A 13,163-nucleotide genomic window follows, 5' to 3' on the forward strand; every position below is an offset into this window, starting at 1 on the left:
TCAATGTCAAGGTCCAACGAAGGGAGATGAAGGAGAAATGGGCAGAGGCTACCAGAAATAGTGGCAAGTATCTGGCAGGGTCTTCACTGAAAGCAGTTAATATAATAGCATAATTTTTTAAATATTTTATTTATTTATTCATAGAGATGCAGAGAGAGAGAGAGAGAGAGAGAGGCAGAGACACAGGCAGAGGGAGAAGCAGGCTCCATGCAGAGAGCCTGATGTGGGACTCGATCCAGGGTCTCCAGATCACACCCTGGGCTGCAGGCGGCGCTAAACCACTGGGCCACCGGGGCTGCCCTAACAGCATAATTTTTATCTGAAATAATTGGTCCTTTTATTATGTGTAGGTGAGAAAGAGATATGTTTCTTTGGAAATGGCATATATATAACTGGTAAAATACAAATTTCACAAGGAGGGGAAAAACTCTCCAGAAGCAACCATTGTTATGAGCTTCTTTACCTATGATCAAGATGGCCACTTAACAGGACCAATGGGCTCCCACATGGGGAGGTCCAGGCAGGCTGCAGGCAGAGAGAGCAGCAGGACCTGGAGCACGTGACTTTATAAGGGTCCACAGTGGAATCCTTTGGGGTGCCCAGGAGCAGGCTCGATTGGTCAATTCAAATTAAAAAGAGGTGGATTGTGGTAAACTTCATGAAGGTCTTATCAAGGGAAGGCCCTGGGAGACAGGAGAGACTGTGGATCACAGGGACTATGGGGGGGGGGGGGGCGGGGAGAATCATATCAGGAAATTAGGTTTACTTGTTACTCTGCAGGCTGTTATCTTGGCATGTGCATGGGAGGGCAAATGTCAGTTTAAGGCCCCTGCGGGCTGCTTGGCCATGCAAAATAGATGCCAAGGTGGCAATATTACAGAATTGTTTAGCTGAATTCTCTACACTGGTGAACAATATAAACTATTATGGAATATTTTAGAAGATGTATTAAGTGAAAAAAAAATAAGTTGCAGAGCAGTATATGCTACTGTGTATACACAGATGATGTTATTGCTTGTATAAATAAAAGGGGTTATTTGCATATATATACCAAGACTCCCTGGAAGGATGCTGTGCTTTCCAAGTGACTTCCTAACTGCAGCACAGTATTTTACTGTATGGATGTACCATCATTTGTTTTGTCTCCAACTACTGGGCTGGTTAGTTCCTTTTCAGCCTTATACAACTGATAATGCTACAACAAATAACATTATAGATTCATCTTTGTGAATGTAGCGGTATATTTCTAAGAGGCATTAGAAGGGGAATTGCTGAATCAAAGGACATATGCATTTATATTTCTGATAGATACTGGCCATTGGTTCCTTGAAACGCTCACGGGTATTCATCAGAGATAAAGTGTGGCAATTTCTTTAAGTAAGAACCCCTGAGTGAGAATCCTGTTAACTCCCTGTAATACTCCTCTGGATACCAAAAGCACTATGTCCTCCTCTTTTGGTTCCAAGAGACATTTGCTTGAACATAGTATTCTCTCCTAGGACTTAAAAAAATATTAAGGCATATATTAAGACATCTAGGGTAGCTCAAAGAGGAGGCTGCAGGCTTTTATTGCAGTGCTATATCATGTCTCACCTCCTCACTGCTGGGCATTTCTTTCTTTGATGCTGAGAGAAGAGGAGGAAACACAAGGCCTACCTGCCCATATAGAAACTGTGGTCTAGAGAGGTGTTCTCCATTTAGTGGGGAATGTGACACCCAGGTCCCCCAGAGCCTCACCCCTCTACTCACTGAGGCTGATTTGCACTTGCCATTTATCATTGTGCTTCTGCAAACATTGGGCAAATGCCACCATTTTCTAACTTGTAGGAAAGTGACAAAGATTAATGAACAATCATAAAGTGCTTAGAACAATGCCTGGACCCATAGTAAGGCCCAACAGGAGCTTGCTACCATTGTCATACAGACATAAGAAATATTCCTCTGCTCCCAACTCTCTATAAGTCAGGAAAATGGACCTGATTCATACATTTATTTACCTAGTCCCTGCAGGCATAATTGTGAGGCCCCTCTTTGTATCTGTTAAAGCCAAAAATATAGACATTTGTGTGAAATCTCCCCCTCCCTTTTTTTTAAATCCCTTGATTTTTAAATGCTGCCTCTGTGTCTCTAACAAACTCTTTGCGAACTCAGGGAAGCATATCTTCAGGAAGGCTGGCACAGAAGGTTCAGTATTTTGGTGTTGTGAAAACTTACAGCTTCAGGATAGCGTTGGAAGAGAATGACTGAAGAGGCAAGTCAGATCCTGATAATGTAAGGGTCGTGATGTGAGAAACTCTGGGAAGAGCACTGCAAAGGTGTGAGGTCAAATGTATTCTCCCTCCCAGACCCTCTCCAGTTCCAGATGATGGGGTTTTATATGAGAGGCAGGTTGGAGAGGGGATCCTTCTGCCTGTTTGCACCATTCTCCCTTCTCCCATTTTTACTCACAGTCCCTAGATCACTAAGGACAAGGCTGGACCTTAGAGGGCCATCTCTCCCATCTTGAAGCTAATACAGCACAAGAAAGGTAAAGGCAAGCTCCTTTGGAAACACAGTCAGCCTCCCTCTACACGACTCCCCACTCCTGGGGGAAATGGCCTTAAAATGATATAAGGGGAGCCTGAGGGATGCCTGGGTGGCTCAGTGGTTGAGCCTTTGCTTTTGGCTCAGTGCATGCTGGGATCATGTCCCACATTAGGCTCCCTGCATGAGCTGGTTTCTCCCTCTGCCTGTGTCTCTGCCTCTCTCTGTGTCTCTCATGAATAAATAAGTAAAATCTTTTAAAAAAAGGGGGGGGGGAGCCTGATGTGTCTCCCCTCCCTCCCCACCAGCAGTGGTGAACAAAGGAAGCCCACCTTTTCTCCCTCAAGCAGCTTCCGCTATTCAGTGCCACCAATAGACAAAGGTGAAGTATGAATACAGATTACAGCAAAGACTTTCAAAAGTTTCCACCACTGTCCACAGTGGGAGCCACTGAACTACCTCTTGCATCATTGTCATATAAAAAATTTGCATACAATTGAAGAAGTTTGGCAAAATAACATTACTATAAACTATGTGCAGTGCACTGATATTCTCTATTCCATTCACTCGCCCTTTTTTCAGTATAGTCTGTGATCCATTACATCAATTTCAAAACCCTCTAATGGGTTGCTAACCAAGTGTGAAAAACACCTGGTTAAAACTAGTATTTCCCTAAGACTAGTATTTCCCTAAGAGTCTCTTGTATTTCACACATGTATAAATAATACCTATGCCTACCACCACTAGCAAACAAGGTGACCATAGGAGAAACATGGAGAGATATTTTTTCTAGTTCTTATTTAGTTCTTTATTAGTTTCTACAGTTTGCTTCCATTTTCCAAGTGATACTGATTTTTTAATTTATGGAAATGATTTTAAGGTTTCTTCCAAAATAAATGTGTTTAAGATTGATTTATAATGATACAGGAAGGGATCCCTGGGTGGCGCAGCGGTTTAGCACCTGCCTTTGGCCCAGGGCGCGATCCTGGAGACCTGGGATTGAATCCCACGTCGGGCTCCCGGTGCATGGAGCCTGCTTCTCCCTCTGCCTATGTCTCTGCCTCTCTCTCTCTCTCTCTCTCTGTGTGACTATCATAAATAAATAAAAAATTTTTTTAAATGATACAGGAAATTTTTAGGTATGTCAAAAATCACAAATATGTTACTTGTGTTTAAAGTTTAGGAAATATTATCTGGCATCATTCCGTAATGAAATAGCAAGAAACGTACTTTCCCTAACATCAGATCTGCTTTTTCAAAGTGTTACTAATTATTCCCAGGAAATTTAGATTATGTGACATTACATTATATTACATTTGGCATTTCCCTAGCAGCCCCTTAAAACCAAGCCAGTGCTTTTTCCAAACACGCTTGTTGGGCAGTTTTGAGTTCGGCATCCATTTGCAAAGTGAACCGTGTGGATCTTGAAAAGCAGGAGCTCGCCTTTCCTTCTTCAGATCATCACATGGTCTTTCTCTGTCAGGCATTCAAGTTAATTATTTCCTGTTTCTCTGGGTCTGTTCCTTATCCTCCTTCCCAGGTCCCTCTACCCTCCCCTCCACACATACAGTCTTGGTCTTCAGCAGGCAGCTCCCCAGTAAACCCATCTTTGTCTCTGCCTGCCCTAGAGAACCCTCCAATAAAAGCCTTGAAATTTACCAGAGGGTAGCCATCTCAGAGCAAAAGTGCATCATTACTGTAGAACCAGAAGTTACTCTTACTTTAGTTCTCTTTAGTAACATTCTTTGTAACTTACTGACCTTTTGTTCTTCTCCTCCTTGCCTGCTAAGGTAGGGTGTGAGCCAGCTTTGTCCACTTTGTTTTCTTTGTGACTGCTTGCAATCGCTGGCATCAGTTGTCCAGTCACTCCTCCCAGGATTCGCATCACACTCCCAGCAAACTTGATCTGCTGTTACTGTAACATTGTTTCAGGCTGCTGCTCCATCCATTCCTGGCAAGGCCAGAGTCTGCATTCTTCCTTAGGGTCTTTAACAATTCAGGGTGCCAGACTGAGCTGAGATGCCCCCCACAGAAGCTTCATGCATAGACACCACTCCACTCTTATGATTTTTGCTTCCTCATCCCCACCTGTATTCCTAGGAATCTTCTCAAACTAGCCTTTTATGGTCATCTGGCCTTAATTTCTCCAAATTCTTTATCCAATCCTGGCTGAAGTTTTGTCTTGAGTCTCTAATTCAGTTTTGTCTCCTTTATTCATCATCCTCTCTCCCCAGCCCCACTCCAGTTCTACTGTCCTCATGCCTCCTCACATGCAAACACCTGATCTTTCCCCTGGTGTACAGCTCCTGGCTACCTATTTCTGGCCCACTATATGAACCCTACATGAACAATCTGTGCATGCAGCATATGTACACACTCAATGTGAGGAGAAGGGGCAAAATTACAAAATAGACTGCCCGATGTTACTGGGGGGAAAAAGAACCTGAAAGGCTCCCAGCAGTTCTACTTAGTATGTTGAACATACTTCACCCTGTGGCCAAATCTGTATCATTTTCAAACACAGCTTAAACAAAGAAGAGCCTTGATGCTTATTGAGGATTTAGATAACTACTTCCCTGTTAAGAAGAGATTTTTAAAATTGTGTTTTCATTATGACTCCATCTCCATTTATTGATCAAGGGATTTCTTGCCTCACTTAACTCCATAATCTGTTGCTCAGATTAAGAAAATGTGAAAACTATTGTTTGGTAGCATGAGTACAGACTTTAAAGTGATAGCTTGGAGGTCAGATGATTCAAATACAATAATCCAAGAAAAGCAACTGATTGATCATGTAGTATATTGTTTTATTATGCATCGCTCTTTCTTATGGACCAAGCATGCAGTGAAATGTATCAGAGTAAATGTTTTGTAGATGTGCCATTATAGAAACAAGAATTTACTAGTGTAACAACACCCAACAGAAAGTGCTAATACAAGAGATAGGAAATAATACATGTAAAAAGCCCCAAATAAACAAATGTGCAAATCATTATTCAACACATTTCAAGCATCTATTATATTCTTTGTTAGGTAAAGAATGATGCTAGGTACAATAACTTCCCACTTATTAACAGAAAAATGCCCCTTATTTATTTCCTTTCTTGCATTCCTGTTACATCATATATAGCTGCGTATATATGTGTTTTTTTTGATGTATGAGAGATCTGTATATTCACTGTTTATCTTTTACCCTATACTTCACAACTTTGTGGGCCATTTTTATTCCTCATTAATTCTTCCTCCTAAGGGCTAAACAGAAAGGAAAAGAGGTGAACCTCAGGTCAGTCAGCCTTACTTAGCTACAGAGGCAGTCAAATCTCAGTACAATAAACTATCTAAAGACCTAAATTCTTTTCTGTCATTTGAGATTTTCTTCCACCCAGGTGATTGAACAGGCCTGCCAATCAAAGCTTGGACATCTTGAAGATTGGTATTTTGGTTTGACATATACGTCATAACAGTACATTACAACTATTAGTATATTACATATATTATATGTCTGTGTATATAAGATGTCAATATCTGATCTGTCTCTGGGAGATTTTATAGTAAAGTATGTAAGAGTAGGTCTAAAGAGCAAAGGAAAAGGAACGCTAATTTGCTCAATACTTATTAAACGACAGACTCCAAACTGTGAAGTTTACACTGCTTATCTTATAGTTTACAATTTCCCAGAAAAGTAGAATAGCCATTTTATAGATGTAGAAATTGAGGCTCAGAAATATTCTGACCAGTCTCCATTTGTAAGAAAAACCCTGGCTGACAGCCTCCAACTCACAAGCCCATTACAAAGGAGATTTGGAGATTGCTGGCAGCTTTCACTAATCTATGCTGTCCACACTTAACATGGGTAATTGAAAGCTGACCCTATGTTCCTTTCAAAAATCTCCAAGGAATCGGGTTGCAGACTTCATGGATAACTCATTTCAACAGCTGAGAAAATGCTTCTGTGGAAGAAAAACAGCCTCTATTTCAGTGGGGTTTTTTCCCCCTTAAGAGAAAAAGCACCCACCACAACACGTTAACAAGAACTCTCACAGAATGGACAAGACTTCAGATCGGGCTGTGCAGATTACCAAGGAAATGGTGACAGCATCAGGGCACTTTGGCCTAAGATGTTAAAGAGACGATGCAATGAGCAGCTGGGGATTTCTGAGGCACAATTGTAGGACACAGGAAGCCCAACCGTTGGCCATCCTCACTGAGGGCAGCTGCCGGGCTCGGGTTTGCTTCTGCAAACCTCGACCTTCGTCCTCGAACAGGCGGCTGTCGCCAGCTGCCGCAGCGCCCGCAGCCGCCCGCGCCGGTTCGCCCCCGCGTGCCTGCCGAGGCCGACGCGGCCCGGATGCGACTGTGCGCTTCCCCCCCCCACCCCCCGCCGCGCACGTGACGGGGGGGGCAGTTTTCCTACCCCCTCCCCTTCTCGAAGCCCCGCCTTCTCCCGAGAGGCTGCCGCTTTCTATTGCTCCACTACTGGAAAGACCGGCGCGGCAGCCAGTCAGAGTGCGACCCTTCAAGTAAGACCCGCCCCCTGTTGGTCCTCAGGTTCCTTCCCGCTCACACAGGAGTCACTTCCGAAGAGAGAGAACCGCCATGAAGAGAGAAGGGGGTGCCGCCCAACTCTGCTCCGACAGCCTCCCCGAGTCCCAGCAGCAAGACGGCAACCACGCACCCAACTTCTCCAGCCACAGCTCATGCCGCCGTCGCCAGCGGCGCCGACATGACAAGGCGCTGCATGCCCGCTAGGCCAGGTTTCCCCTCATCCCCAGCCCCGGGGTCGTCGCCCCCGCGCTGCCATCTGAGACCCGGTAGTACCGCCCCTGCTGCAGCGGGAAAGAGAACAAAGAGTCCTGGGGACAGGTACCGTGCAGAGGGTTGGAGAAGGGGCCGGGTCGCGGGGGCAAGGGTATGAGGGAGGACTGCGGACGCCCGCTCTTTCAGTTCCCGCCATCCTCCGCGAGCTCAGGCCTCGGCGTTCCGGGGCCTGGCAAACCCCTGCCCCGCCTCCGCGCGGGGGCTTCTGGGACTTCGAGTTTCTTTTTCTGTAGTTGGGACGCAGGTCTCGGTGTAGGGACCACAGCCTGGGTGGCTACGGAGAACCCGCCTTAGGTAGACCGTGATTTTTGTCCTTTCCGAGAGCTGGACCCGGGGCCCTAACTGCTAAGTGCATATTGAGGTGGTTTTTTTGTACGTTCAGTTCTGCTAATCGGAGTAGCATAATAGTCTAAAATCTTTTCTAAATTGTGGGTGGAATTGTGTACGATGTGACGAGGGAGACCCTTCCATTAATTACTTAATAGTCCAGTATGCACGATAATTCATACTTAAAGAACATGCAGATTTGGAATGTGATATGTTTTTTCCTCGGCAGCTTTCCGCCTCTCCAAGAGGCTAGATTTTTTTGTGAAGATTTTGTGGGAGCTTTGTAACGAGATGGGGAGTTTTATCAAATGACATCCTCTGACAATAAAAGATGTTTAAATTCTCTACGCACTTGGTACTGTCTTTTTTATTTTAAGTTTTAAAAAGCTTGTAACTTAAGTGTCACAGTAAGTTTATCTTCTAATGTTGTGGTACAGGTCCACAATCCCTTATCTTAATTGTGGAAGCCAGGATGCTATGAAAATCAAAAGTTTTCAGTAAGTTTGGCACCACATCTTACTTGGCAGCCAAATCTGACTAGAAGTAATGGAAGACTATATATGGGCTTTATCACACTGAGTGTATTTGTAAGCTTTGCTGGAGAAATATTGGTGTATGCTTCGGGGTGCAGTGTCAGACCCCACTGGGGGCTTTATGTAATGCATCCGAGTTACCCCCTTTCTAAAATCCAGTAAATTCAAATTCAAAAACATTTGACCCCAAATTTTCAGGTAAGGGCTTGTGAGCTGTTATAATTTTAAAGAGCTAGTTATAAATAACTAATGGACATTTCTGTGCATATGAAATTAGAGAACTGTTCCTACTTGAAAGTTACATTCATGGTTATTTTACAGGTTTCTTGTATGTTTTACCCAAAACCATTTTCCCTCTGGTGTATTACTCGAAAAGGAGCCTGGGATCTAAAATTTTAAGATATAATATACTTTCTTTTAGTAATTACTGTAAAAGCATATTTAGTGTTCTTTTGAATTAGCCACTTCTTAATCCGTTCCCATCTCTTTCCTCAACCAGTAATGGAAGGCATCGTCCTTTACCAGTTTGCAGAACCTCTAGCATTTCTTCCTTTATTCTCCTGTGGCATTGATTTTTTTAGATTTATAAAAACAAATGCATAGATTCTTCCTTAGTCTGGCACTGATACTCGTTTCATAACCAGTTAGCTTTTCTACCAACATCTCACAAACATTGTGGACTCTTAGTAAACCATTAAAGATGGGTGTTGCTCTTCTTATGTGACCTGTGAAGCATACAAAGGACTGGGATTGTTCAAGTTTTGTCTGAGCATTCCAACCTCACTGTGGATAATTGTTTAGGGAAACTGATAGTGTACTGCTTCTCTTTAAGTAAAATGAATATGTTTTACCAGAATTTTGCCAGGAAGTTAATTTTTTACACTACATATGATGACATTCCTCCTTATGCAGCTGACAATTCTAAATACATCAATCCGAATACAAATTCTGGTAATATGGTTCACTTTTGTGTTACTGTAAGGTACAGATATCCTTAAAAATTAAAACAGTTGGTTTTTGTAATTGTTCACTTTCTTCCTTTTCTCTTGTTTTGTGTTTTCCCTAGGCAATATGTTATTTTTGCAAATATCTTAAGAATTTTTATATAAAAGTTAAGATTTTGAAACACTAGTTGTGAAGACTCATTCTAATTTCTGCTGTTTAACTTAGATTAACATCATACTGTAGTGTACAAAGAAGATAATACAGGCTTGGCACTTGATCCTTTCTGTCTTTTGGCCAGCATGCACTTCAATTCAGCTGCCTCCCTAGATAGGCCCAATCACTGATATTGCCATTCTGTCATCTGCTCTTGTTATGAATCTGTTTAGGTTTTACTCAGTTTTTATAATCTCTGTTTATTCATTCAGCAAACATCTATTGAGCATTATTTTGTACCAGTCATTGGAGATACCAAGCAATAGGATCAGATCCCCTCATGATTTTCAGTCGTAGGAAGTACTGTCAATTCCCTGGATCCATATTCCAATGTTAATCATTGTAGTACTATAGGTTATATAAGTCTCAATTGTGCTTTTGTAAATTTGCTTCTACAGGAAATGGTAAATTATATTTTCAGTTTTTTATAATCAGCTTAGGAAAGCATTATTGCCACTGTCAGAACTTGATTAAATCCAATCTGTATTCTATAAATCTACTATTATTCTCACCTTAATCTGAATTATTGAGGTTTTAATGTTTGCTTGTGTGATACCATATTAGTTATGCTTTTATTTTCAGGAAGCAGTCAATTATAGATTTCTTCAAACCAGCTTCAAAGCAAGGTATGTATACTACTAATGCATTTTTTTTGCAGGATCTTTTCAAGAGGGAGATGGATTCAATTTTCAAATTTCTCTAAGCTCTTACTTGATTAAGCATAATGTTCAAATTGAAAATATAATGAAGATGCAGGGTTTTTTTCAAAGATAAATTCTAACCATCATGAAGCTTTTTGCTGTTATTATATTTAAAATATGTCAGTCAACAATGTTCATAAGGCATACTATTTTGATTCTCTTGATACAGTAACATAAATAGAGCCATGGTGATCTTACAAGAAATAGCAAAAGGGAGTTTATGAAAGTAAGGTTATTAAATAGATTGTGTCTTAATTCCCCCCATAAAATGTGTATCATCATTTAAATATGAATTTGAAAATTTTTGTGATAGCTTAGTATTTTAAATACTATTAATTTAAAAGTATATACAAAATGTAATAGTTTGTTATTTTTAATAACATGCAATTTGTGTTTTAATTGGCTATTTAGACAGACATATGTTGGATTCTCCACAAAAATCAGACATCAAATATGGAGGAAGTGGATTGTCCATCACTGGGACAGAGCAGTTTGAAAGGAAACTATCCTCACCAAAAAAGTCTAAACCCAAAAGGGTGCCATCAGAAAAGGGCACTATTTTAGAGGCTTTTATGAAAGGTGTTAAAGAGCACCATAAAGATGGTGGTATACATGAATCACGTCGGCCTTGTGTGTCAATAGCCACCAAATATCCTAAGGCGGTTACAGAAGTCTATGTTCCTCCATATTGCTTATCAAAGGAGATGAAGGCACTGAAGAAAAAACATCGATCTCCAGAGAGAAGAAAGTCGCTGTTCATTCATGAAAATAGCAGGGAGAAGAATGATAGAGATCGAGACAAGACCAGTGCAGATTCCAAAAAGCAGGCCACAGTGACAGAAGCTGACATCTTCAAGAACAGCTCTAGAAGTCTTAGCAGCAGGAGCAGCTTATCCAGGCACCACCCAGGAGAAAGTCCACTGGGCGCTAAATTCCAGTTGTCATTAGCTTCTTACTGCAGAGAAAGAGAACTAAAGAAGTTGAGAAGGGAACAAATGGAACAGAGAATCAACTCAGAAAATTCTTTCTCAGAAGCAAGCAATCTTTCCTTAAAATCCTCTAGTATAGAAAGAAAATGTAAACCAAGGCAGGAACAAAGTAAACAGAATGACGTCACAGCTGGAAAAAGTAATCTTTCAAACCTGGTATGTGTAATAATTACTGAATTAGTTTCGCTATTGCTTTATTATATTTAGAATGCTAAATTTAGAAATAATAATTGTTGACATCATACTAGTATCTCTTGTTAAGGAAATGCTGATATACAGTTTTTTTAAAACCTAAACTCCATTAGGTTTCCTCCAGCTGTCCATAGGACTCAGTAGTGTTTCTTGCCCTTTTTTCAGACCATGAACAAAGATCTTTCTTAAGAAAGTAAACATTCTTTTTTTAAGCAAGTTATAGTCATTTTTAAATTAGGCTGTGCTGAAGGAATGGAAAATCTAAAACAGTAGGAAATGGTTTAGAACAGAAATTTCCGAAATGTGGTCCCTGGATTAACAACATCAGCATCACCTGGGAACTTAGAAATGCAAATTCTTAGGCCCCACCTCAGACTCACTGAACCAGAAATTGGAGCCAAGAGTCCAGCAGTCTGCAGTTAACAAGCCTTCCAGATGATTCTGATGTACTTTAAAGTTTTGAGAATCACTGGTCCTAAATACCTGAGAATGGGTGGTAGACAACTTAGATGGTAATACTTAGAAAGCTATCCCAGAGAAAAGACTAAAGCTAAATTATCATAAAAGCTGACCCTCTCCCCTAGAAAAGACAAGTACCTTTGTTTCAAAGAACTTCTCTACATACAGTGTTTCTTGGAAGATCGGATATCAAGAAAGGCCTATGTTGATAAGATACTAAGAGATTTTAAAATCAGACCAAAAGTAAATCAAACCATGACATTTTAGGAGTAAATGGAGAGTGTTGCCTTGTATGTTGCTGGAAAACATACTTGTAAACTCTAGGGTTTGTTTGCAAGGAGTTTTGGTGTCTTCCAACAGTGAGATTTGCTAACCATAAAGGTTAGTAACATCTGGTCCTTTCTTAGAAGATTTCAGTGTTTGGTTGAGCATCAATCAGTACTTGAACTGCAGTATTGAAGAGTCCATTGTGTCCTTTTTTTTTTTTTTTTTTTTTTTAAGGATTTTATTTATTTGAAAAAGCACACACATGCAGAAGAAGGGGGATAAGCAGACTCCCTGCTCAGTGGGGAGTCTTTCACCTGCTCAGTCCTAGGACCCTGAGAACATGCTCTGAGCCAAAGTCAGAGACTTAACTGACTGAGCCACCCAGGCACCCCTGTGTTATGTCCATTTAGTTGACAAATATTAGAGTTACTATAACTTTATCAAAATCATGGTATAGTGTTCTAATACAATCTTGAGTTAATATAAATCTGTAAATTTGCATTTGAAAACTGTATTTTTATACATCCTTACGTTTTTATAATATAAATGCTCTTCATTTTTATAAAACTTAAGAGTTTAAAATATTTTACTACAGAAGTTTGAACTTACCTCCAAATATAAGTGCTTGCTTTATTTGGTCTAGAATCTGTTTAAAGTTATGAAGAAAAGTTCACATTCTTTACTGGCCCCCATTCCTAATTAATTTTTTCTCATTTTGCTGATAGGAAAATGGACATTTTTCAAGGAAAAGGTCCTCTTCTGATTCATGGGAACCTGCTTCAGGTAGAATCAAAATTAATTTATCAATTTTTAAATAAAATTATATCAGTGGCACCTTTTTAAAACAAATTTGTTTAAATATGCAGTTTCCTTCCTAGAGGGAAATCGAATGTCTCAGATTTAGTTAAGAGTTTGGTAAAATTGGGGCAGCCTGGGTGACTCAGCAGTTTAGCGCTGCTTTCAGCCCAGGGTGTGATCCTGGAGACACAGAATCGAATCCCACGTCAGGCTCCCTGCATGGAGCCTGCTTCTCCCTCTGCCTTTGTCTGTGCCCCTCTCTCTCTGTGTGTCTCATGAATTTAAAAAAAAAAAAAAGTTTGGTAAAATTACATTCAAAAAGTATAGTCCTTGAATTAGTATGTGTAACCTGTGGTTTGCCTTGACTTTTTTTGCTTTTCCTAGCAACATGTTTCTCA

At 40.7% G+C, this 13,163-nt stretch overlaps 1 protein-coding gene across 5 annotated transcripts in view; it reads left to right on the top strand.

Moving 5' to 3' along the window:
* The first annotated feature begins 6,967 nt into the window (after positions 1-6,967).
* SLF2 (SMC5-SMC6 complex localization factor 2) overlaps positions 6,968-13,163 on the top strand; it is a 50,945-nt gene continuing 44,749 nt past the window's right edge. For 2 of the 5 annotated variants that reach the window (XR_003144100.3, XM_025466922.3), the window contains exons 1-4: positions 6,988-7,386; positions 9,942-9,985; positions 10,472-11,205; positions 12,693-12,750. Coding sequence is in view for 3 of the 5 variants with exons in the window: in XM_025466922.3 (XP_025322707.1) it covers positions 7,247-7,386; positions 9,942-9,985; positions 10,472-11,205; positions 12,693-12,750 (976 nt within the window). In the remaining 2 variants the exon portion in view is untranslated. Of the gene's footprint in view, positions 7,574-9,941; positions 9,986-10,471; positions 11,206-12,682; positions 12,751-13,163 lie in introns of those variants that run through there. The other 3 variants (XM_025466923.3, XM_035707963.2, XM_049103407.1) reach the window with 3 other exon arrangements.

The sequence above is a fragment of the Canis lupus genome, chromosome 28 (assembly GCF_003254725.2).
Source record: "Canis lupus dingo isolate Sandy chromosome 28, ASM325472v2, whole genome shotgun sequence".
NCBI lineage: Eukaryota > Metazoa > Chordata > Mammalia > Carnivora > Canidae > Canis > Canis lupus.